The following is a 25030-nucleotide window of genomic DNA, read 5'->3' as shown; positions in this document are numbered from 1 at the left end:
TGAGTAATTTGATCATGTCAGTCATGCAAGTCGTTAGTCAAGTTAACTTCAACCAGGCTTTTCTCCTAAACCCAGTTCAGTGGTTTGGAAGACAAAAGTTTATTTTGAAAGGACACTATGAATAATAATGTGTGGAAGCCGACACGCCGTCCTTGACATGTCCAAAACTGACACTAGAGGGGTACGTAGAGCAACATAGTTTGAAGCGGAGGACCAGTGACCAAGCGTTGGAATATGACAAGTTGGGAGGGAGAAGGTGTTGAAACAGCAAATAAGATGAGAAAGAGTGAAAAGAGTGATAAAAACAAAGTCAACAGAAAGAACCGACTGAAAGTAAGAGATGGCAGGCAAATAACATTGCCAAGGATAGCCCTGGTTTTCCAAATCAAAGCCTTCCTGCTATGCTCTTTGTGTGTGTGTGTGTGTGTGTGTGTGTGTGTGTGTGTGTGTGTGTGTGTGTGTGTGTGTGTGTGTGTGTGTGTGTTGCCTGCTCCCCCACTGCTCTTGGTGAGCCCCTGCCAAAAACTGCCCGACTGTCAAACACACCAGACTTTTGTCACATATTGTGTTCCCACATCCTCCAGTATCTCAGATATGGTAATGCCGTTAAGGGACCTGCCAACCGAAATCTCATGGCTGCTTCAGCGTCTGTTTTGCAACTTTTGCACCACGACAGCAGGACGAACAGCATTCAGTATTGCACCATGCAGTGGTAGTGAACAGCGAAGACTGCCCTCGCTGAGCATTGCTGAGTTTAAAAGGAGGTTTTTAGAGGCTTCAGTTTGTTAGTAATTATGTCTGACACTGTACGACGGTACGTCTGGTTCTTGGGGCTGATAGCTGCTTGACACACTTCTATAATCTTATGGTAATCCAAAGATCCTCATCAGCGGGTGAAAACCTACAAATCTAATGTGTGAATGCAATAAATAAAATAAAAAAACTAATTAATCAAACACTGAATCTTTACATCTTATTCTTTATATAAGCTTCAACTAATGTTGAATATTAAATAGTGTCCAATCTAGTTGACCTAGTTGATATTTTTCTATTTTAATGGGAATGATATCCCTGACATCACTCTGTCCTGTTTCTATAAATCCTGACTAAGTAGTAGAATTGTTGTTGTACTTAAATAATATAATATATATATGTAGATGTATATTTGATTGTCAAAGGGCAAAACCTCTTATCTGCAAAATGATCCAGGAATAGTGGGGGGAACCTCCTAACTGCATCTTTTTTTTAACTTTTTGTATTTTTTGGTATGTTTTTGTATTTTGTATTATGTATTGGATATCCTTAACAAATTGCTTTCTGCAAGTATTCTCAAAAATGTGATTTTTTTAGATTGAAGGTTTTGCTCTTCGGCCATCGATACATGAGTATAAAAAAAGATTACACATGGGATTAATAATTTTCTGCGTGTTTGTTTGAGTCGTACCTGACGACTCCTGAAGTGTTCCTGAGGACGGTGGCGGCGAAGCTCTGGGTGACGCCCACCAGACTGGTCCCATCCACCTCCACGATCTGGTCATTCACCTTGATCCTGTCGCACAAACACAGATGAAAGCATCAGTCAACACTTTGTGCAACAAATACTTTGTGTTCGATTAACTGGCGAGTCAGAGTCAGTTTGTGTTGACGATCTGTGTACATGTGAGCTGAAGTAATCCTGATAAGGCTTGTCCCCGACTAGTCTGGTAGAATAAACGTCAAAAGTACATTACGACTTATGCAGCAAAACTACTACAAGTCACAGAAGGGACAAACAAACTGGCCTGCATATTCACATTATTTTCGAAATAACAAGTGTCAGAGTTTCTTGCGGTCACAAATCTCCAGTGCAATAGCTCCAGACTATTGCCTGACCAAGAGACAGAAGAGATGAGGCTCAAAACAAACGAGGAGGGCTAACGAGGTCGCGGAGGCCAGTGAGTCTTTCGCCCTGAGCTACAACACAGCCGGAAATTCTTCTCTGAAAACTATGTGAGGTCAGCAAAGTTCTTGATCTGAAAATTAAACTCCTGATGATCCACTATTCATGATAAGGGGGAAAAGAGAAGAAAAAAAATCACTGAAAGATGAGACGTACTTGCGAAATATTCCATTTAAACCCACTTGGAAATCTGCATAAAATCCAGACTGAGGATTATTCTGAAACATAGTTTTGAATAATTTCTTTGCCATATGAATAAAACAATAACTATCTCTCATTATTCTTTAAGAACGCAGCGTATTGTTCTAATACTTTACTGCTTAAAGGCACAACACATGGATCATTTGCTTCTACAACAAACCCACTGCAGAGATCCTGCTTTTATTTGGTCCAAGTCATAACAGCATGCAAATATGTAGGACTTCAATCTTCAATGCTGTTGAATGTAGACAATTTAATTACACTTTAATTTAGTCCAATTATCACATTTTTATGATCATAAAATGGTCCAATCAAACCAGACTAACTAGACTGGAGCCCAATCACACTCAGGATAATTGAGAGGATAATGAGTTAGCGTTTCACAAGTTTTATTCAGTTCTACAGAGATCAATTAGCATGCACCAAACAAATTCTGCCTCATGTACAATTTCTAAATATATGGAGTTAATTTAAACCACCTGTCTCTACAGTATTTTGTGTAAATGTTTATGAATGCTGGAATCTGAGCACCACTGACAGATGAAAGCCTCATAACTCAATTTTTCTTAATTTTGCATGATGGAACAACAATTGAAGGGCTGAATAAAAAAAGTCAAAGGTCACAGCAGCAGAAAATGGGTTCAGCTCCCAACTCAACACCGTTTACTTACTGCAAACCTCTGCAAATTGCAGTGGAATTTTGGAGCAAATTTCCTACAAAGTCAAATTCTATATTAAGCAATGTCCTCTGATGGTTGCATCAGCACTGCAGTTAACAATGTCCTTTTTTGCTCCTTTCTCAGTCTGTCACAAGATTCAGCAGCTGCAGAGCGGGGTTTAATATAACCGGGACACCCAACATATCAACCAGAGCTGTCATGTGGCTGCAGAGAGACGCGGCAGCCTGACAGGTAGACACAGAGCAAGCTGCTCGTCTGCTAGTCGGCAGCTCGGACACTTTTCTGATCTTCACGGCATTTAATGGGACAATTTGGCTTTCGGTGGCAGAGGCTGGTTGACATACAGCAGCTGAGCGAAGGCAACTGGAAAACAAATAAAAACAAATTGACAACAAAGTAAGATTCGTACGAATATAACAAAACACACACACACACACACACACACACACACACACACACACACACACACACACACACCTTCGTCTCATCACCCCCATCTCACCCCAGGACACACACACACACACACACACACACACACACACACACACACACACACACACACACACACACACACACACACACACAGGGTCGTCTGCGCCAGACAATACAGCTCAGCTTGACCACGGGCAAGCTGATCTTTCTTTCTGTCTCTTCCTGTGTGTGTGTGTGTGTGTGTGTGTGTGTGTGTGTGTGTGTGTAGGTGTGTGTGTGTGTGTGTGTGTGTGTGTGTGTGTGTGTGTCAGACCATTAAGTCCAACTCAGCAAGAGAAAAAGAGAAAGAGCCCTATAGCTGGAAAGGGTAACGATGGAAGGAAATTACATTCTGGCTATTGACTGCCCCACTGAATGTGTGTGTGTGTGTGTGTGTGTGTGTGTGTGTGTGTGTGTGTGTGTGTGTGTGTGTGTGTGTGTGTATGTGTGTGTGTGTGTGTGTGTGTGTGTGTGTGTGTGTGTGTGTGTGTGTGCGCGCGCGTGCGTGCATGCGAGAGATAGCACTTAGAGAGCAAATTAATGTGCACAAGTCATCTAGTATTTATTACTAATATCTTGAGTCTTCGGTTTCTCTGATATTGTGATGAAGGTTTATTGTGAAATGATTCTGTTTCTACAGGGGCCCTTATCGTGCAATGTAATGTTTGAACACTGTACTAAACTGACTACAGTATTAAAACATGAGATGTGAAGAGGAAGTATGAAAGGTCAGCAGCAAATGGGATCAAAGTTAAAATTGGCTTAACTGAACCTTTTTGATTTTGATGAGATGGTAACCCTTCAACATTTGCACAATGGATTCGGGATATGTTGTATTCTATAAAGTTGGAGAAGATCAGGTATAGTATCGATACGGTAACATTTCCTAAGCCATGTTGATGCTTTAGATTCTGATAACTTTACGGCTGAGTAAAGTCATTGGTTTATAAACTAGGAAATAGGGTTTGGAAAGGCCCCTGATTTGTCTTTGTGGTCACATTTTTCTACTTCCTTCCTGTGCTTGTTCTAAGCATTTCAGTGCCCTAGATACAAGGCTGTACTGCTTGAGACCCCTAACAATGTATCATTCTTTATCTATTTTCTTTCTTTAACTATGATTATCTTATCTTATTTGTATATGTATGTGAATGTGTTCTTCTTTTTTTCCCCTTGCATAGTTTAGTTTGTTAGTATGGGTGGGGAGGGTGGAAATCTATGAGTCCAAACTGTTTATACAAAGGATTGGAAGTAGTGTTCAGAAAAAAAAATGTTATCTAAAAAAAGGTTGAACTGTAAATTAAGTATTTTCACAGTAAGTCTGAACAGTAAACAATGCTGTTTTTAATACCACCATATAAATCCACAACTGTTTAATCTGACCACTTTAAAAACAACAACAGTAGCACCAGTTAAAGGACACAACAATGTTCATACACAAGACTTACTGTACAAGGTGAATATCCAAATATATATAAAAAAAAGTGTGCATATATATGTATTTAGTCATTATTTAAAACAACTATTCTATCAATAGATGATTTTTGCATTTTTGGATAGGTGGGTGATCCAAAGAGCAAAATGTGGGGAGAGAAAGAGGAGTATGACATGCAACAAAGGTCTCTGAAACCGAACTCGAGACATTGCAGCTGTATCGTCTGAACCATGAGGCCATCAGGACACCCATAAATGTCATCGTACCAAATTTCATGGCAGCGGGGACCAACGCAGCGAAGCAACCAACAGACAGACATTGCCATCCAGAAAACATGGTGCAAGCGTGGCTGAAAATGTAAGCAGGTATTGTTTCTCAAAACTCTTTTGATTTTGAGTCTGTAAGAATTATTAACCAAACAGCAAACACATTGAAACGATTGTGGAGAACAGTAACATTAACACTTTGTTCAGTTCAAATAAATGAGAAAAGGGATCAAATCTGCAGGCTCAGAATTTAATTGAACCTGAGCTTTAGCAAAGCCTTCCTCTGATCTTATTTCTCACAGTCACTGAGGGAAATGAGACTTAACAGAGTGCAACTGTCATCTTCAAACAACTTCTCTCACTTTTGAACAAGACGTTTCTTTTCCTCACCCGATACTTCTCTCCACCGTCTCTCTGCTCGCTACTTTTGAACTAATCTCACTCTCATGTGTTCCTAAAAAGGGCAGCCCTGGCTTGAAAGACAAAATTAATCCCCGAATGGGAAAGGCACCTACCTATCGCAAACAGCCCCAATGCACTAGGTTTCCCAGTGTGCATGCGGAGCTTACAGTACTTACTGCTCTTATAGTGCATGGAAAGGAAGTGCCTATCAGTCTTTTAATCTGTTTATGGGGAACCTGAACCACACAGAGACACTAATAGGTAGAAGCTGGCGGTTTAGAGGCAGATAACCACAGCTCGCCCGCTGAGGAGCAGTCATCTCCTCTGCTGCCTGAGTGCTTACTCTGCACTGTTCACACTTTATAGTGCACACATACACACTCACACATACACACTTTTCTCCCTCGCAACAACAGCAACAAACACACACATCATCCAGGGACATAGATATAGAGACACACTGAATGTAGACTTTCCGCAAAACACACTCTCATTTTGTACGGACTAACTTTTGCAAACTTGCACAGAAAAAAAAAAATCTAATACACTCTAATGCAATGCGTCTGTCACACAAACACACACACACACACACACACACACACACACACACACACACACACACACACACACACACACACACACACACACAGTCCTGTGTGAGATTTCATGTCCCAGACTGCGCCTCTCCCAGTGGGTCTAATCCTAACCCCTGCTGATAAATCTGACAGGAACAGAGTGAGACTGTGTGCGTGTGTGTGCGTGTGTGTGTGCGTGTGTGTGTGTGTGTGTGTGTGCGAAGGTGATGGAAAAAGTGGAAACAAAACCGTGGATTAATTGACGTGTGCATTTTTATACAATAGGTGGTAGGTGCAATTTTGGTCACATGGGAGCTTTCCTGCCGCTCTAATCTGCTTTGTGTGTCCCCAGACTCACCTATCGCTCAGTGATATGTGTGACGTCCAATAATAAAGCAGATCTCACCTGGCGTCTCTCTCTGCGGCTCCGCCCTCGATGACGGTCTTGACAAAGATACCCAGTTTCTCCAGGCCTGCGTCAGCGCCGACTCCCATCCCGATGATACTAATCCCCAGGCCATCGTCATCTAGGAACACACACACCACATAGTTAAAGTGTGTATGTTTGAGTCTCAAACAGTGTGTGACGTTTTAAAGATTCTATTTTCTAACTTTCCAATAAGCTTGGATCAAACCCCAAATGGCTCCCAGTGAACTGATGTCCAGTAGAGTGAGGGACACGAGGAAAACTGGATGGATGAGTTCACTCAAACAGAAGAATATTTGATTTATTAATGGAGAAGAGGAGGAGGCGTTTACTATAGGCAAGTTCACATGAATAGTAAATGTGCTGGATGGGAAGTTCCCTCACAGTGTAGCATTCATCAGTCACCATACTGCATTCATTATTCATGAGTTGTTAGGGTTACGTAACAGCAAGTGGATGGTGATATCTTATGATGCAAAGTAATTGTATTTCAGGTTCTTGCCGGTATTGAATTTCAACACACCAAAACCTCAACAGGAAAAGACAAGTGAAGAGGCTCATGCTGGGGAGTACGCGCGGTATATTTTAATGTGAACTAATCAGATTCATAGTGAACTTCTGCATTGAAACAGGATGGTTTTTAAAATAAGAAGCCTCATTGCTAATGGTTGGCTGAGAAATTCAAAACATTAATTCATAATGAGGGGAATTGATAAAGTAATACTGAAGAAAATAATTAGGAAACAACCCGTTATAGAAAGACAAACATAGAAATACTAATCTTTTTATAAAAAAGAAGTGACATCCTGTTTGTGGGTGATTCTGTCTACTGGGTAAACTGGGTAACTGACAGGATCCACCTCCTCGTTTCACAATGTTCTTAGATTTTTTTTCCCCCACCTTTCTCCAGCTCCACAGGGAAGAGCTCCAGTTTCTCCACCCTCTTCTCCAGCTCGTACTCTGCGGAGGAGGCCACAGGATCCACCTCTTCGTTACGACGGTCATAGTCCTCGTTGGAGTAGGTATTGAACACCTGGAGAGGGAGCACAAAGAGTTAAAGAACATGTGCACGCAATATCAAATGCAAATTTCCCAGCTGTGGGACTAATAAAGGATAATCTTCTCTTATCAAATAGAGCAGTTGGGTTACATTATAGAGATATATAGTTTCACCACCTCAGCAGCATAATCCTGGATGTTTAATCAAGTTTTTTAAAGGAAATATTGTACCTACAAATATTACAAAACCCTTTTATTCTTTGGTGGTACAATTGATTAATGCGTCTTACAAGTGTATGAATGGCAGGAAGCAAATACAAGCTTTTGTATTCCCAAACATTGCGTTATCTACACAACAAAGCTGACACACATGTGGTAAATAAAGGCCCTTATCATAAAACCTCAGCTACAACCACAGAATCAGCACATTGACCAACAGATAACTGTAGCTTAGAGAAACATAGTGTGCCGATGGAGGATAGGGAGGCCTTTTTCCTCCTCTAAGCAGTGTGGTCCTCGCAGGAGCCTCTCCGCACAGCAAGAGTCTGCCGTCACTTCACATCTCATCCCGGCCAAGCGCTCCCGCTGCGCTCTGCAACGAAGAGGAGGGGGAGAGCCGTGCACAAGCAGACTTGAAAGTGCACGCTGTCTGTAGTGCAGCGTTTCTGCAGAATGCTGGCGGCTGGTGCCAAATGAAGGGGTGCAAGGGTATGCAAAGTGTCTTTGCAGCTTGGTGCACAGGTTTGCTAGTCTGTTTCTCACTCACAACCGCCCGCACACACCCACACTGATTGCGGCCGCTAATATTAAAATCTGAGAAACTAAAGCCACATGGTGCTGTGTCCTACAAGTAAGGATTTCAGGATGGGGATATCACACATTTAGCTTGATGACGTCAACCAATCAAGTTATTCACAACGCTGCATGACCACAGAGCTTTACCACAACCAGCCGGATGTACTGCCACTGATCAAGTCAGTCACTGCCTATTTCAGTGCCCTGACCTCTTTGAATTGGGTGAAAGAGGAATATATCAAGAGAGATCAATAAGGCGTTATGTCACATGACATCTATTGATCTGGCCTATAGCCTAATTTATGTTGGTCAATAAGCAATGCTTCTGTCATCAACATTTTAGTAATATTGGAACCGTGAAAGTTATCAATAATGAGGGCAACAAGTTCAAAACATGCATTAATATTGTCAGTAAAGATATTTGTGATTTTAGTCACACACTCTTCATGCTGGAGGGGATGTGGCATGTGTTTGACTAATATTCATCACATGATGAAGACACACCAAACTACAGGGAATAAATAAATGGCACTCTGTTTAAGAGGCACTGTGCTGGTTGTATGCACAGCTTGGGCAGATTGATGTAGCGGGATGCTGCCAGGGTTGATTTTTATTCTTTCCCCTGTGTGAGCATGCGGGAGCTCAATTCATGGCCCTGTCATCAATCATTCAGTGTGATCAACATCCCTGCATTATTAATGCTTTCATGCACACGCACAGACACACACAGACACACACACAGACACACACACACACACACACACACACACACACACACACATATCCATTTATACACCCCCACATATATGCATATACATCATTTTGTGCATAGCGTTTAAATATAAAATAAAACATATAAGCACAAACCCTCAGCAATCAGTAAGAGACACACATACACACTCATTAAATACCACTGCACAAACAAACTGCTGACGAATGCTAACACCAGCACTGCCTGGGACGTCCTGTATGCGATGCTATCAGTACACTCTCTAATGGCCTCTCTCAGTCACTGTGTGCTCTCAACAAACACATTAGCATGTGGCCAGTCACTTGAGAGAGCCAGAGAGCAAGAGAGAGGTCACGGAGAGTGTGGACAGATGATGGTCGAGCCATGAGAGAAGGCAAGCAAAGAAGAGACAGAGCAGTGATGGAGATTGATAACAAAAAGGCAGAAGAGGAAATCCAAAAAACCTGAGTCAGATGAACACAGAAGACAAAGGATGGACAAGAAGAGAGAGAGAGAGAGAGAGAGAGAGAGAGAGAGAGAGACAGAGAGAGAGAGTGAAAAGATAAATAAAAGAGCATGCACATGGGAAATAAGAATAGGTAAAAGAAAGAGAATGAAAGAGAAACAAAGAGACACACTGCACCCAAAAGAAAAGAATATCCTGGGTTTAAAGAGGATAAAAAGAGGTAGGGCAACATGTTGAAACGTGAAGGTCAACCAGAACAGACCGATTATAAGTGAAGCTAAATTTATCCTCTTTGATAGGACGAATAATCTTCATGTTCTGTGACAAGAACTGGATTTTGTTCGGCCAAACAAAATCACCTTTTGACCTGAAGTAACAGAGGAAAGATAAAGAAAAGACAGAAAGAAAATATGTGAGATGGTACAGTAGTGTGTGCGACTGTGTTTGACCTTGGCAGTATGGCAGGATACTGCTGCCTGCTGCGTGTTTTACTGTAGGGAGCGGAAAAAAATGGCCAGAGTATAGGACCAGGCCTGCACCTGGAAACCACAAGTCTGACAGCTCTGGAACAGACAGTTAGGACTGCAGCTAACCACACATGTATCATGACATTTAAATTGCCACTAAATGATATGTATATGTGTCAGCTGGCTGCATCGCTCTAGGCATGGCACAGTATGACCAAATACATGCACAACTAATGACATCCCCATCAGCCTCAACTACTTTGTTTCGTGCTAATTAGTAATTGCTAGCATGCGATTGCACTAAAAAGGGATGGTGAACATGGTAAAGATTAAACCTGCAAAACGCAACATGCTTAGATTGTCATTGTCAACATGCTAATATGAACACTCAAAGCCCCTCAAAGCATCTCACAGAGATGGTAGCGTTGGTTACTCGTCCCGTTTGCTTTGATAAGGTTATTATCAGCCGTGACAGGAATTACAATTTAAGGCCGACAAAAGCCAACACTGTCTGTACATAGAGACAGACTCAAGAGACGAAATGCATCTCGACAGCCCCACCAAACTTAATATGACGCATATCAACGCGTTGACTCACATAATCCAATAAACAGATCCCTGAAAACAGCAATGTCAGAGCATTTCACCCTTATCTGCATTAATGTGTGAAATCTATATCCTCACGACAAACGTCCATTGACAAGTACAGTTGGTGTGTGCTGAGGCAGGTCTATTGAAGACGCAGTGCACAAGGACAACCACTGAATATTGAAGTATAATGGGCTATCTCCCCATGTGGTGCCTCCCTGGAATTGGAATAGTTTTTTGAAGGATTAAACACAACACAGTAATTTACATGTAAATATATTCCTCTACTGTCTGCACTTTCTTTCAAGCTGAATACACCACTTTGGATGGAGAAAGCTTGTGTCAACAAAAAGTCAAGTTTTTTTAATTCCCTTCTTTTAAATAGCTGGCCATACATATTTAAAATGCTGCAAGAGGGTTTTAAATAGTTTGCTGGACTCTGGTAATAGCGCTTGCTGAATCCATCATGCTGTCTAATCCTTCATTTAAAACTTCTGTTCATAACATCCTTTTAAGACGGGAGCAAGTAAATGCAAATTTACAGTGTAATATCACCTCTCATCCACCCACAAACACAGGATAAATGCAAGCACACCTCTTTCTCTGAGATCTAACAGACACACGGTTAAGGCTGGTAGTGACTACCTCTCCCGTCTCGCTGTTTGTCAGTCCTCACAATTTAAACCAATATCTCTTCCCTTCTTCACCTTATCCTCGTCGCTAATCCATACAACACACTGACTAATGCCGCTAACACCAAACACACGTGTACATTTTGCGTTTTGTCCGGAGATACTGGAGATACTGATACTTAAGTGCAGACATCAGTTCTGCTTAGGTATCCACAGATTGGCAGTGTTGTTATCTGATATGCAGGCCTCGCAGCAGGATGGAGGGAGTTTGGTTTGATTCTTCTGAAATGCAGTTTACTGTCATTTATGGATGCTGCTGCAGCTGCTGTGACTGCAAAAGCCTGCGGACGACCTCAGCCGCCAACTGCAATAAAGCGGAGCCATTTCACTCGGCACAAGTGCCTCTCACTCTCCTTGTATTTGTGCTTAAATAAATGCAAATCCGGCATTTGAGTGTGAACAGTATGAGTGTGCATGAAGGCTTTGCGTGCATGAGTGTTTCATCGCAGATACATGTCTGAAGAAGCATGCATGCATATACATGCCAAGCTGGTGTCCTGATTCAAGATTCATCTCACGATGACAACCACTCAGCAAAGTAATGTCTGTCAGTCAGTCTGAATAGCTGTCGAGTTGGCGTCAGGGAAAGAGGAGCGAGGATTAACCAAGGGCTCACTAATCCACAGGGGAGGAGAGAGGAAGAGGGAACAGCAAAACATGGGGGTAAATTTGGACGAAAAAAAGGTAAAAAAAGAAAGAGGTAATAACATTTGAATGGAGAGGAAAATGAGAGAATCAGATGGTGTACTAGGACAAAAATAGGAGGACAAATGAGGTGACACAAGAAGAGTCGCAGGAAGATTTGAAATGATGAGAAAATGGATGAGTAGTAAATGAACAGGAAGCATCGAGTTTACAGATGGTAGGACGCGAATAAACAGAGAGAGAAACTGAATGACTCTTATGATTCATGGGTTAGAGAAGCAGCAGGCAGTCAGGCTATTGAAGAGTGAAACAGCCAGTAAGACAGAAATAAAGAAAAGAAAATGTGAAAAATAGAAAAGCCGAGGAACGAGTGGGGTTTGGGGTAATTTCCTCCAGGGTTGTTTGAGCCCCTGCCTAAGATGTCCCAGCATGGTGCCAATGCCCAGCCAACCGCCTCTGATGGTATTAAACCGGGCCATTGGTGTGTCAGTGCCAGTGCCGTCGCCTGCCCCTGTGCCTTCCAGACAGTGGATGCTGCCCAGGGCAATAAGAGGCTAGAAGGCCCAGGAGAAATGGTCCTACTTCTGTGGCACGAACCCAGCAAACCCTGCAGTGGATTAACTAGCCTGGCACACTCACACACACACACACACACACACACACACACACACACACACACACACACACACACACACACATGGACACACACAGTCTGCTCTGCACTGACCGCTCAGCACATTTGCATTCCATTACTTCTACCTGTGGTCACTCACCCCCACACACACACAATACCGTGCCAGAGAGCTGACAGGTGCTGAAGAAAGTGTCTGGATGCTGAAGGACGAGACATTTGCTGATGATGTAAATTAATTCATGTCTTGAGAGAGTAGACCGAGAGAGACTGACAGATAAAAAAGGTGGTACAGATGGGAAGAAGTGAGAGTGAGAAAAGAGAGAGACAAACAGAAACATTCAGTAACCCGTTCTGTATAAATGAGATCGTACAGACTTTACAGTCAATTGAAGGCCAACCTTTCTGTCATCTTGACACATCACCCCTCGTCTGAGGAAGTGACACTGACCTTTGACATGTCGGGGAACGCCAAAATCTTAGTCAGCATTTATTTTTTTAACTGGAGTACCTTCTGCATACAGAGTATACACACAGACTACTCACACAAGTGGAGATCTTTGAGATAAATACACTGATAATATGTACTATCTATCAAAATGTAATGGAGATTTAATTTCCAGGTAGCTTTAGAGTTTTTTCAGCTCCTGTTTCTGGCTTGGTTTCCCCCCCTCAAAAATGCTCTTCAGTCCGCTGTTTATGGCACAATACCACTGGGTGCCATGACTCCCACCAACAAACCAAGTCACTGGCCAACTACAGGACGAGAGCCACAGAGAGTGAGGGAGAGAGCGAGGGGCCAGCTTTAAACAGGGGCAGCACATAGTAAGCAACTCTGAATGGCTGCAAAGTAGACAATGTCCTGCTTTATTTCATGTCTTGGTCATATACAGTGAGTGGGAGGATCAGAGAAAACACAACAACAACATGTTGCTTGTTACAGTACGGCTGGTCTACTGCCTACTATCTATGCTATGCACTTCATTATGCTACAACAATGACTTGGCAGAGTTTGGGACCACACAGCATAATAACCGCTCTGTGTGATCTGGAATAATTCTGCTGGTGGCACAGATCTCAGGATGGAAAGCAGTCGAAAGGGTGGATTTTTCAGCATTTGAATGAGTTTAAAACCAGACCGTTCACCTTAATCATGTCCCGGACTCACTACAAACAAGGGCATGGTGACAGTGCAGCAGTCTGAACCGTACTCAGCACCAGCTTAGCAAACACTGAGAACATTGTGTCACTGAGACACTCTGTTCTGTGCCATTCTTAACTGCAATAAAAAAAAAACTGGCAGTACGCTGATGATATCATTAGCAGGGGACCAGATTGAATTGGGTTGGATGGCGGGCCATGACACAGTCCACTGTATGGCAACAGACCAGCCTCAAAAACCACAAGGCACGTCTCGCCTTTCCTGGATCGTTATTAATGCATCCCTACGGAAGGATTGGGTTGCACCGAAACAAGCAAACAAAAAAAATACGGCATTAATAATGGAGTGAATAAGCTACATGCACGCACACATACGCACATACCCAACACCTGAGGTTAAAGTAGTTGTACCTGTCAGAGATGAGAGAGGTAAGAAAAATCCTTGCAGTCACAATTATGGGCTTTTCCACATATAGCTGGACTACAACGCACAAACACAATATATTTGGGCTGAATTTTCATCTATGATACCTACAAAGTCACCACACAAGTTTTACCTACTAAATGATCCGTAAGAAGTTAACATTCAAGATTTGTAATTTAGCTTCCATATAAGAAAATACCTGACTGAGCTCAGCTGCTGTTTTTGCTGGTCATGTCAGCTGTTATATCGCTGTTTTTAGATGGTGTATTTGATAAGGGAACAGGTCACATTAATAAAACCATTTCAGTAAATGCACCAGAGTTAGCCAAGAGGCTATTTTTCATCTGTAGTCCCGAAAGGCAGATGTTCTAAAACAAACCTAAAAAAAGGAAATAGGATTAAATATACCAGGTACAGTATCCTCATTCAGGAAACATTGTCAAGTACTAACAAGACAACACAGAGGTTCACAAATTGTTGTACCACTGTTGGAACTCTTTCCAACAAAACCCTGCTTTCTCCCATTATACCAGCCACAGATTGCATAATTAGGCTGACAGCCAGCTTCACTCATCCCGCAGACGGAAAACACCAGAATCCAGGGCAGAAGGGCGATGATGCTAAAGAACGTAGCAAATATCATATAATAAAATGTGAAAAAATAATATATCAATACCATTTAGGTGCAGTCAATCAGCGTTATGAGTTGTTCATTATTAAGATTGACTGGAACGGTCTTAAATGTCTGCATAGTGGATTTTTTAGCTGAAAAGGCATCCACTGCAACACTAGACTATATTAAGGTGGCTAAGCTGTAGCAATGCTGCTCCAGGCCTTAAATACTATTTACAAATGACATTGCCAACATCCATGTCAAATGCTGTTTCACATATACGGTCATCCAGAAAGACAGACTGCCCTTAAGTAGAGTAATCTTTCCATCAAAAACACGGTCAGAATGTCCCTGGCTGAAAGCCATCTCATTTGAGCTTGTGAAGCATAAGACCAGTTGATGCTCCAGATAAGGATGATCACATATGTTTTCGGTTGATGCACGTACGTTGGATTTTGAACAGTTGTGTACAATAGGGAGGCTCTGTTATGTACTGTATTAAGGGCAGTCAAATGAGCTCACAAATGTCCAAAACCGTCTGGCAAGGTGGGTGCAAGTTGGCATTTTCTCTGTTTTTAAGCATCAGCGAATTTGTCTTCATGTTCTTTCATGCTCCAGCACAAGCACAAGATGAGTCTCTGAATTGCAAACCTGCGTGCAGCAAACGGATACCAGTCTGAGGCAGTAGCAGGTTATGGACATATATTCAGGACAATAATTCACTGCATATTAATATTAATAGTTACGTTGTTTATTCAGTATATAATGAATACCAAGTACAACATAATATATCCTAATATTAAAATAAGATCAATAAATAGCTGTTACTCCAAATAGCCTATAGCCATGGACAGAAATATCTAATGTCCCCCACTCCATCTTTATAGGATGAAGACACCCAGACTGACAGACTTTGTGGTCATTTTGCATCTCTTTGTAGTTTTTATTTGTCTCTTTGTGATCACTTGATTGACTCTCCAACAATAAATGCTAATCACTTCATACAGAGGCTCCGGTCACGTACCCAGTGGACCAGTCCAGTAAGATATCCAAGATACAAACAAGCCAACAACCTATCAATTTCTGCTCCTTGTTGGGGTGGCCAATCAGACTCTTAGTGGGGGGCCTGTGACGCTGCTCTGGTCCCCGCCCATGGTCTGAGGCAAATGAGTCATCAAAGTGACCACATATTCTCCTGCGTTGACCTCACATCCCTTTAAATACATGAACTAAATCTCCAACAACTGCAGTATTTACAAGACATAGATGTGTATTCATCATAGAAAGAGAATGGACACAAGCATCCCTGTTACAGAACAACACAACAGTCAAAACATCTATAAAAAGACATGCAAAATAAACTTGCGGCTCAAAAGTCGGTTGCCACTGAAGAGGAGCAACACAGATCTATCATATCGATTATGGCTCTGGGCTCAGATTTATGCTACTCAGCGTTCCACAACTGGCAGCAGAATCTTATGGAGAAAAAGTCAGTCTTGTCGATACAGTGTGAAAAGTGAAGGGGCTGATTACAGTGGCCTGTAAACTGGTGCTCCGCTCATCACATCTGCGTAATTTCATAAAGAAATCACGGCGTCTCGATTGATGAAAATGCAGCTGCTCTACGGGCACAGAAGGCGTCATTAAAAAGACGATCTAAATGCCGTTCACGTAGAGAGGGGGAGAGGAAAACAAGAGGAGACTGACACAGCAGACGGCGTGCAGAGGGAGTAGACTTCTTCTGTCAAACTCCTGGGGTGCGGTTCAACAACGAGCGAACGACAACACATTGCTTGCAAAGAAATCTGCAACAAGTGTGAGATGGTTAAAAGCTTTTGGGATTTGTTTGCGATCAAGGCTGAATTGTTTTAAACCGTGAGAGAACCACACAGGGGAAGTGAACACTGGCTGAGATGTGTGCCATACCTTCAGATCAAACAATGTATTCTCCTTGTCATATCAGCTGCACAGAACATACTTTGACAACAGAACATCAAAGATGCGATAGAAGACTGAATCTACTTCAATACATGAGTCTATATGCCTCAGACTGAACAACCAAACGAGAGGTTTTAATGTCAATGATAAGACCGGTTGCTTGAATGAACATGAGATCTGATTCTCCTCTGTAGGTCAATGCCTTCGGGGGAGAGCTGGCTCCCTTCGCCTCGGGCGGCTCAAAGCAGTCACTTCCCACTGGGGTCAGTCAGGATGTTACAGCTGAGTGAAAGGATGTGGAAGTAATTATTAGTAAAAAAAAAAAAAATGCAGGTTGTTCATAAACCAATTCTTTGCATTCTTGGTGAATGCTGAATAAGGCATCCAAAAAGTTACTATTAACTTTCATAAACTGAACACACGCTATGAAAGGCTTAATATTCTACAAGACCAAGGCCAGATAATGCTGTGGTAGAGACCTGTCAATCATAAGGTAGCCACATCCCAAAGCATACCCTGCTGTATTGTCCATTTTACTCTAAATGGGACCACAATTTACTAAAAGACCATCATGCTGTATTGAAGAAGACTTGAAACTAGCGATTGATAACATAAACTCATGTTTACAACATTTACTGAGGTAATACATCAGGTGAGAAGTAGGGTCATTTTGTCATCGACTTCTGCAATCAGATTTATTTTTGCAACCAGAGGAGTCGCCACCTGCTGGATATTAGTGGCTTCCATATTGGCTTATCTTTTCATCAAAGTCATTAGGATTAATCATCTGAGAGCCATGAATCTATGTACAAAATTCCGTGCTAATCCATCTTGTAGATTGAGTACGTATTTATAAGTGAAAACTCTGACCTGCTGGTGGCGCTAGAGGAAAGGTCAGAGGATGCCCTATGTGATTAAGCTTTATCCCCTGGGCACAATAAATAGTTGTAAATTGGATACCCTACCTTTAAAGCTAAACAATGTCAACCCATGGTGGTGCTAGATCAAAAGACAGAGGATCACCAGTCAGTAGGAGTCATCCTCTGAGGACCATGATTGTACAGACAATCCATCCAGTGGAAGTTGAGATATTCTATGCTGGACTAAAGTGGTGGATGACCATATCAACCCATCCACAGACCCAAGCTGCTAACATGGCTACAACAATAGATTTATAAACTCAACATTAGTGAAGTCAACACAATAACAGGCTTATTTGAGCATCTGGATCTGTGGATCGTCTTCTCAAACAGAAGCCAGTGTGCGTGTGCACAAAACGCATGCCAAAGCTGTATGTCATCCTCTCCCTGTGCCTGCCATGATGATTTCTAAAATTAATTAAGCTTTCAAAGCTGGAATGTTGAAATTATTTATCCGCTTTACAGGGCAGGACCAAGAAATATTACATGAAGGGGGGAGAACGTTAAGTATTAGATTATAACGCAGACGTTTTTTGTTTTTTTTTCTCTGCCACTCCCACAGGGGTCAAGCTGGACTCGTGCAGGGCCGAGGGCTGAGAAAATAGCTTTGTCTCTTTCACTATATAGACGAACAAAAGACAGAACCCTGTTTGTTCCTCATGTGCTGAGAGAAGGGGGGCGTGTGATGAAGAAGTGGGAGGGGGGGCATGTCTAATTGTGCATGTGCGTAAAGAGGGGGGGGGGCAGCGCCTCACTTGAATATTCCATATGATGAACGAGCGTCTGTCCTTTTCATAGAAAAGCGAAGGCTTGAAACGACAGACAACAACAGAGGAGCATATTCCCCCGCCTGTTCGACCTAAATGGGACTACATGCGTTATTGAGTTCACTTTCACTGTATGATGAAAACAACATTTTCTAAATTGATCTAAAGAAAAGAAAAAAATGTAAATGATCAAAAGCACATTTTGTATTTTGTATTTTTGTTAAATATATTATTAAAAAACATAAATTACATTATATATGATGCTATGTTATACAACGTAAGAACTGCGATTGTGTGTGTTTTCATGTGTGTGTTGAGTCCTGAGGAGGAGGAAAAGAGAAAAAATGCAAATGGACATACTGCAGATACAGCGCAGGATAATTAGTGAGCCAACATCACGTTTTCTCCTCGGAATAACTGGGCTAATTGTTATGGTTCGTTACAGCATGTTAATAGGATTGATCCTCAACTTGTGGAACATTTGTGTTAGCTTCAAATCTCTCATACATAAATCTCACACATATCGCTTGTATGTCAAGACCCTGAAAATCGCAAAATTTTAAATAGATTTCATTGACAAATTAAAGAAAAGTTTAAGGGTAACCTAAAGCATGTTGTTTAGTACTGCAATATTAAGCGTATTGATGCTAATGCTGAAGAATAAGACTGAAAGATATTTCCCATAATCTTCCAAATCCATCTTCCCAATCCACAAACACTGGCTGCATTGTGTCCAACTTAGCACAGCAAACAGTATCAAAATACTTTATGGCAGATGATGCAACAAATACTATGATATCTTTCTATTAATAAAAATAAAAAATAAGTTAACAGGGAAATTAATATCTGTGGGAACTGGACATTATAGATGTAATTTTTTACTGGAGAAACAAAGACATTTTTTTATTAGTGAACCTTTTTGTGGTGTAATTACTGTGGTAAGTCTCTCTTGGATGGAAGGTAAAAATGCATGCTGATATCACTGAGCATAACGGACAAAACAAGGTTACCTACTCCTAACACAGATCTACACTATGTTGGCAAAATTCTGTATACACAGTATACAGTATTTAACAGATTCATTTAGACTCTGCCACTGAGCAAAATATATGCACAAAACATCCTCATTTAAATAGTTCAACGATGGCTCCCTCATTTAAAAGACAGAGATGGGACTGTTTGAGAAAAACAAACACAGCATCACGTGTGAAAACTGTGTGGGTGCCGAACCAGCATGACTAACACATGCACAGATGTTCTGCTCATGAACACGTCAATTTCCCAGAGGGCGACGCTTCGACCCTCACGCTCTGCATAACAAAATAGCTGCAACAATTTGCTATGTTATCTACCGTATAACAGGCTGTATTGTAGAAAGACAATGTGAAATGATGATAAAGGTCTTAAGAGGATGACAATTCCTGATGTCAGATAATTTCATCATGGTCAAATGACTTCATAAAATGTATGTGAAAACAAAAACGCTACCTACAATGAGATGAGTCTATATAAAGGGAGCTCTGAATACGTTATTAGCTTTCTGTTGTTTGAACCTACTTTTGATAAGAGCTGCACAAAGCCTTTTATGTTGGGTTGTTTACACAATTAAGGCTTCCACAACAGGTTTGTTCAGGAACCAACTTACTGTAATGGAGGCAGTGCTGAAACGAATCTTCCTCATTGGAGGGACGTCCTCTTTGTTTTCGTGTGGCAGACCAGGGATCTCTGTCAGATCAGAGCCTGGGTCGTAGACAATATCCTCATCGTCTCCGTAGAGGTCATCCTCAGGATCTGTGCAGCTCTCCCCCCAACCCTGGTAACAGGCATCCCCGTCTGCGTTAAAAATCACCCGCTCATTCCCAAGGTATTCCTCATCAGGTTCTTCCGCCTGTTCTTTGGGAGACTCAGAGGACTTGTCTTCTCTTGAACCCTGCCCATCCTCCTGGCTTCCTCCAGCTGGTGTAGTTGGAGTCGGCAATGGCTCAGGGGTTGCATCTTCAAAAGCGTTGTCGGTAATCACAGGACCATCTGTAGGTTTTGAAGCTTTGGACACCCCTAGATCCTCAATCTGTTTTCTTGTATCTGAAGGTTTCTCCTCTTCTTCACATGAACCATTCACCTGGCCTCCGTTGGTGGTGACCCCAGAAAGACGCCGTCTATCTCTGCCTGTGGGCTCAAACTTGTCTGCTTCGCCTTTGGCCCCTTCCTCTTGTGGTACTGGTTTCAGCTCTGTCCCAGTTTCTGTCCCAGGACTGGCGCTCAGAAGGTCCTCAGAAGACCAGGATGTGGGAAACTTCCCACCTGTCCTGCTCCCACGAACTGGAGATTGTCTTGAATCATCTTCGCTGACATCACCTCCAGAGCGGTGGCATCCGTCTGGAGAGTAGAGGGCCCGGCGGCTGACCCCTTTGAGGTGCCCACCATGGTTGTGGTGGTCGGCATTTTCAAAAACAGCACTCAGTTGACTGACAGTTGGCGAGGACGCCTCTGTTCTGGAGCAAAGTGAGTCCAGGGAGTCTGTGCTGCCTCGATTAGACCTAGCACCTCGCCAGTCATCTAGATGCTCATGGGAACCTCGTTTATCACGTCCGCATGGAAAGACTGGTGATTGGGACTGGTCACGTGACTGCTGCTCAAAAAGCTTCCTGGTTTCAGAGAACTTTGCTCCAGCAGCTCCAACCCTGTCAGCTGATGCGGAATGCTGGAGTTTTATCACTGATCCATCGGCCTTGTTGATGAAGTTGGTGGGCTTGATCAGCTTTTGTGGCGAGGATTCATCACAACTCTTAGCCTTTTCCGGCACACCTTCTGAGTTCATTTGCATGAACATGTCCTTAATGCGACTGACATGGCCGCCAAACTGGCGGCCCCTAGGCTGTTTCACACGTTCTAGGTCCTTGGGCTTGGAGACTCCATCTATCCGAGGCTGGTCAAAGGCCTTCTTGAGCGCCTGAAACTCAGCCCGGTAGGCATTACGGTGGGGGGAGGCACTCCGGAGGCTGGTCCTCTCCCCTGAGGCCTCCGTCTTCAACATGATGATTTCTTAAGATTCAAAGGGGATGTCAGCATCGCCGTGGCCTCATTAGAATTTGGAAGTGAGGAGTCTAGTTTGACCTACCGCAACGCTGCCTTATCAGATCCAACCGTTGTTATAGTTCCTTTCGGCCCATTCATACCTTCAGAGAGAAAAATAGGTGTTATAAAGATAGGAACATTTTGTATGGCACTGCATGATTTAGTGAGTTCAAGAGAGATAACTATTTAAACGTGCACACAATGACATCACAGAAACTGAAAGTGGCTCTTACTAATCTAAATTATGATTACAAAGCTTGAAATTATATCATTTCCATCTTCCATTAACACTATTCAGAAGCATGGGAACCAAGGATGGAGTTCTTAGTACAAGAGGATATGAGAGCCTATTGGACTCTAAAAGCACTCTGATTATGTTGTCTTTTCAGCACTGCTGCACTGTTTACCTCCTCAAATCAATACTTACAAGTCGGTGTTTGAGCTCTTTATGTTTAAACTGCTACTGCAGGGAATACTATTTTTAATGTTTTCTTCTTCTCTTTTCTCTCTTCTGCCACCCCCTCTGTTTTCTACAGTAAGCTGTGACCCTTGTACGCTGCCACATCCTGCAGCTCTCTAAACCACCACTGACATGATGCTGGTTCTTACTAAATGCCAGCCCAAAACAAAGCATTGAAAGGTATTTACAACCTTTACAGCACAGAGGAAATGCTGTTGAATGCACCAAAAAAATGTCCTTCAAAAGAGAAAAATACAAAAGATTTCGCGAACTGAAGGACTTGCATTTCACCCACCATTTCAATAGCGCTGCGTTAGAGCAGAGGGGCAGGCTAGTATAGTAGTTAACTATTCCATACCTACAGCTATTAATATTTAATCCTGTTTGGAAATGCATTCCTCAAAGACGAAGATGAAATATGAAAAACAAAAAAAAACATTCTTCTAGGACAGAGAATCCATTAATCTCAATTGTGCCTGCTGAATTAGATGCAGCAGCAGCAGCAGCAGCGGTCGAAACCCAAATGCCCTGGTTCAATATTCATTAGTCACCATGCTGGACTCTTGCTGGTCCATGACAACACCTTTGTGAAATCCTCGAGCAAAGACAACATCCGTTTGAACTTGTCAAGCACCCTATGCTGCCTCGGAGGATAATCGCTCAGAGACAAATAAAGTTAGAGGTTAAAGATGAAAAATGAAATTGAGTCTTTAACATTGTGTCAGTGGGATAACTGGGATTAGATGAACAGCCAGAGCCGCACATCAGCCTCACCGCCGCACACAACATGACAGCTCAGGTTTCCCTCTTCTGACACTGTTAAACATGAATTTACCTCCATGTGGTCCTCCCGTGCAGATGCATGCATGGGCAGGAATATAAATTACTGACCTTCCTTTATGAATACTAAAAAAGACCAAAGTTAACCACAAACCACAGCGACGCTGCTTCAATGTTACAAAAACAAAAGAGTCAGACTTACAATCATGGCTCCGGCTTCGTTTGACGCGCGATACAAATAAACTGAAATCCAGAGGCTATAACTCGTGGAAAAAATATGGACGCTCTTGATGCCAAAATCTTTAGAAAACAAACATTTTCTATCCCACGCTGGTAAATTGTCCGGGACGGAATCGCCACTACAGAAACGTTTGGACACACTAGAGCCGCCTCAACGCCATTGCAGGCAGTGGGCGATGCTGCCAGTCGCGCTATGGGGGTGTCGGTGCGAGGTGGAAGCTCATCTCACTGAGAGCTGCACTGTGCCGGCGTCTGCAGGGGCAGGTCCGATACACGTCTGCAGTATAGAAAAGTAAACACACTAAGCTGTAATGGTGGCCGGTGATTTGCAGATGTAAAGCCTCATGTGACAGGTGCTAAAACCTGAACTGCGGCAATGGTTTGGTCCGATAATCTGCTGCGCGGAGGGGGTTTGAGGGAGCTGCAGTCTGGGATAAATACCAGCACACAGGGACTGGAACTTCACTCGTTGCTTATTGTTTATCAATGGGGTGTGGGTGGGGATGAGAGAGTCAAGGACCACTCCGGCTATGCCACGGGTGTTCAAATTGAGGGGTCTCAAAATGTGGTGTGAGGACCACCAGGGGGCCTAAAATAGTTTATGGGGAGGTAGAGCCCCGCAAAAATGAGGTAAAGTTTGATTTCCCCTCATTAAAGGTCAGCCCGCTGAGACAAATGGATAACTCCAACTTTAGCTCCTTCCTCTGTTTTTATCAATCTATGCACAGATGCAACATTCATTTAGTCTAGAGGGGGTATACGTGTTTTAAGGAGAGAGAAAAAACATGTATCATTACATGTGTCTGATTTAGCCACGTGTAATGAAAAGAAAGGCCCTAAATATCAAAGTTGGCTATAGAAGACCATCTCACACACACACTCACCTGTTAAATGGGTCTAAAACAGGTTCTGGTTCCTAAAGGTTGCACTCGGTTTGCATAAATATTTTAACAGGACAATAAAGAAGATTAGAGGGTATAATTCTAGCTGGCTGGGTCACACGGGAGACAGCACGAAAGGCTGAAAGCATGAGACTGAATTCATGTGATAAACACTTGAAAGGAAGCTTTATCAACGTACAAATGTGTAATTATCTTATCAAATACTTGGCATTGTTGCTTACATACACCCTTTGTGAGCACACATTACAATCTTTATATTATAAATTACATTAGAATTTAAGTATAATCAGAATTAATTCTAATGTAATTTAGTAGACTGATCTGCACAAATGCATATTCATGACTTTATTTGTCACTTTTTAAAATCTCATGAAGTAAATCTAATTTATAAATGTGTGCATTCATATACTCTGCCAAAATATGTGATTTACATTATTATGTAACCATTTCAATCCATACTGAACTCCCACACAGCCGCATATTTATTTATTTTTATCCTATATACTGTATACAGTAATGTGACCCTTCACATTTTCAGTACCAGCATCTTGAATTTAGTTCGTAAAACATGATATGAAAGAGTGTCTTTGCCAGGTGAGTTGTATCTGCTACAAGACACAGGTCCACATTCTCCCCATTTAGCAACAGCCCTCACTTCTGAGGAGAGTGAAATGTTGCATTTTGCCTCATTGTTCAAACCATTACCATAACCTTGCAATTATAAACTTTCTGCAGATCATACCGAAACAGAATTGGACTGATAAATCCGTATCACGACAGATCCATCACATCAGATAGCAAACACATTTAGCCACTATTTTAGGCTTGTGCCAAAAGGGAATGCTGTGTTTTCCAAGTCTTCATACCACACATCTTAGCGCATGCATTGCCATACAGTGATTGTTGTGATACAGTCATACGCAGTCCAATCATTGGCTACGTGAAGATGTTGCTAAGCAACCTAAAAATAATCTTAAGGGGATAAAAGGGAGGGTGAGAGAACAGAACAGCCTCACACTGCAGAGCTCAGAGGATGGATGACACCATGTTTATCACCACAGAGGAAGCCATGAATCCAGTTTCAAATACGCCTTCATCAAACAAGAGCCATGCAGCGACCGCTGTCAGCCCGTCAGACAGAATTAGGACTCTTTTCTGCAAGATCAAAGTGCTCTCATAGCTCTAGCCGACATCAAGGCAGCATGAGGGGTTTATCAAGGGTCCCACAGCCCTTTAGCAGGCCTGCCTTGGTGCCAAAGGGCCAAAACATGGCCATCTGTCTACTAGAGCTGTCACTGCAGGGGGTCTGGACAGATTGGAGTAGAATTCTCAAAACATGTCTCT

At 42.4% G+C, this 25030-nt stretch overlaps 1 protein-coding gene across 1 annotated transcript in view; it reads right to left on the bottom strand.

Annotated features, from left to right (window-relative positions):
• ppp1r9a (protein phosphatase 1, regulatory subunit 9A) overlaps positions 1 to 21263 on the bottom strand; it is a gene marked incomplete at both ends in the record, with an annotated part of 46234 nt that extends 24971 nt beyond the window's left edge. The window contains 4 exons of the mRNA XM_079231885.1: positions 1445 to 1549; positions 6373 to 6493; positions 7294 to 7426; positions 19875 to 21263. Coding sequence (XP_079088011.1) covers positions 1445 to 1549; positions 6373 to 6493; positions 7294 to 7426; positions 19875 to 21263 — 1748 coding nt within the window. The remainder of the gene's footprint in view (positions 1 to 1444; positions 1550 to 6372; positions 6494 to 7293; positions 7427 to 19874) is intronic.
• Positions 21264 to 25030: the final 3767 nt, after the last annotated feature.

Source organism: Taurulus bubalis (genome assembly GCF_910589615.1).
Source record: "Taurulus bubalis genome assembly, chromosome: 16".
NCBI lineage: Eukaryota > Metazoa > Chordata > Actinopteri > Perciformes > Cottidae > Taurulus > Taurulus bubalis.
This window is presented reverse-complemented; position numbering and strand designations above follow the sequence as displayed.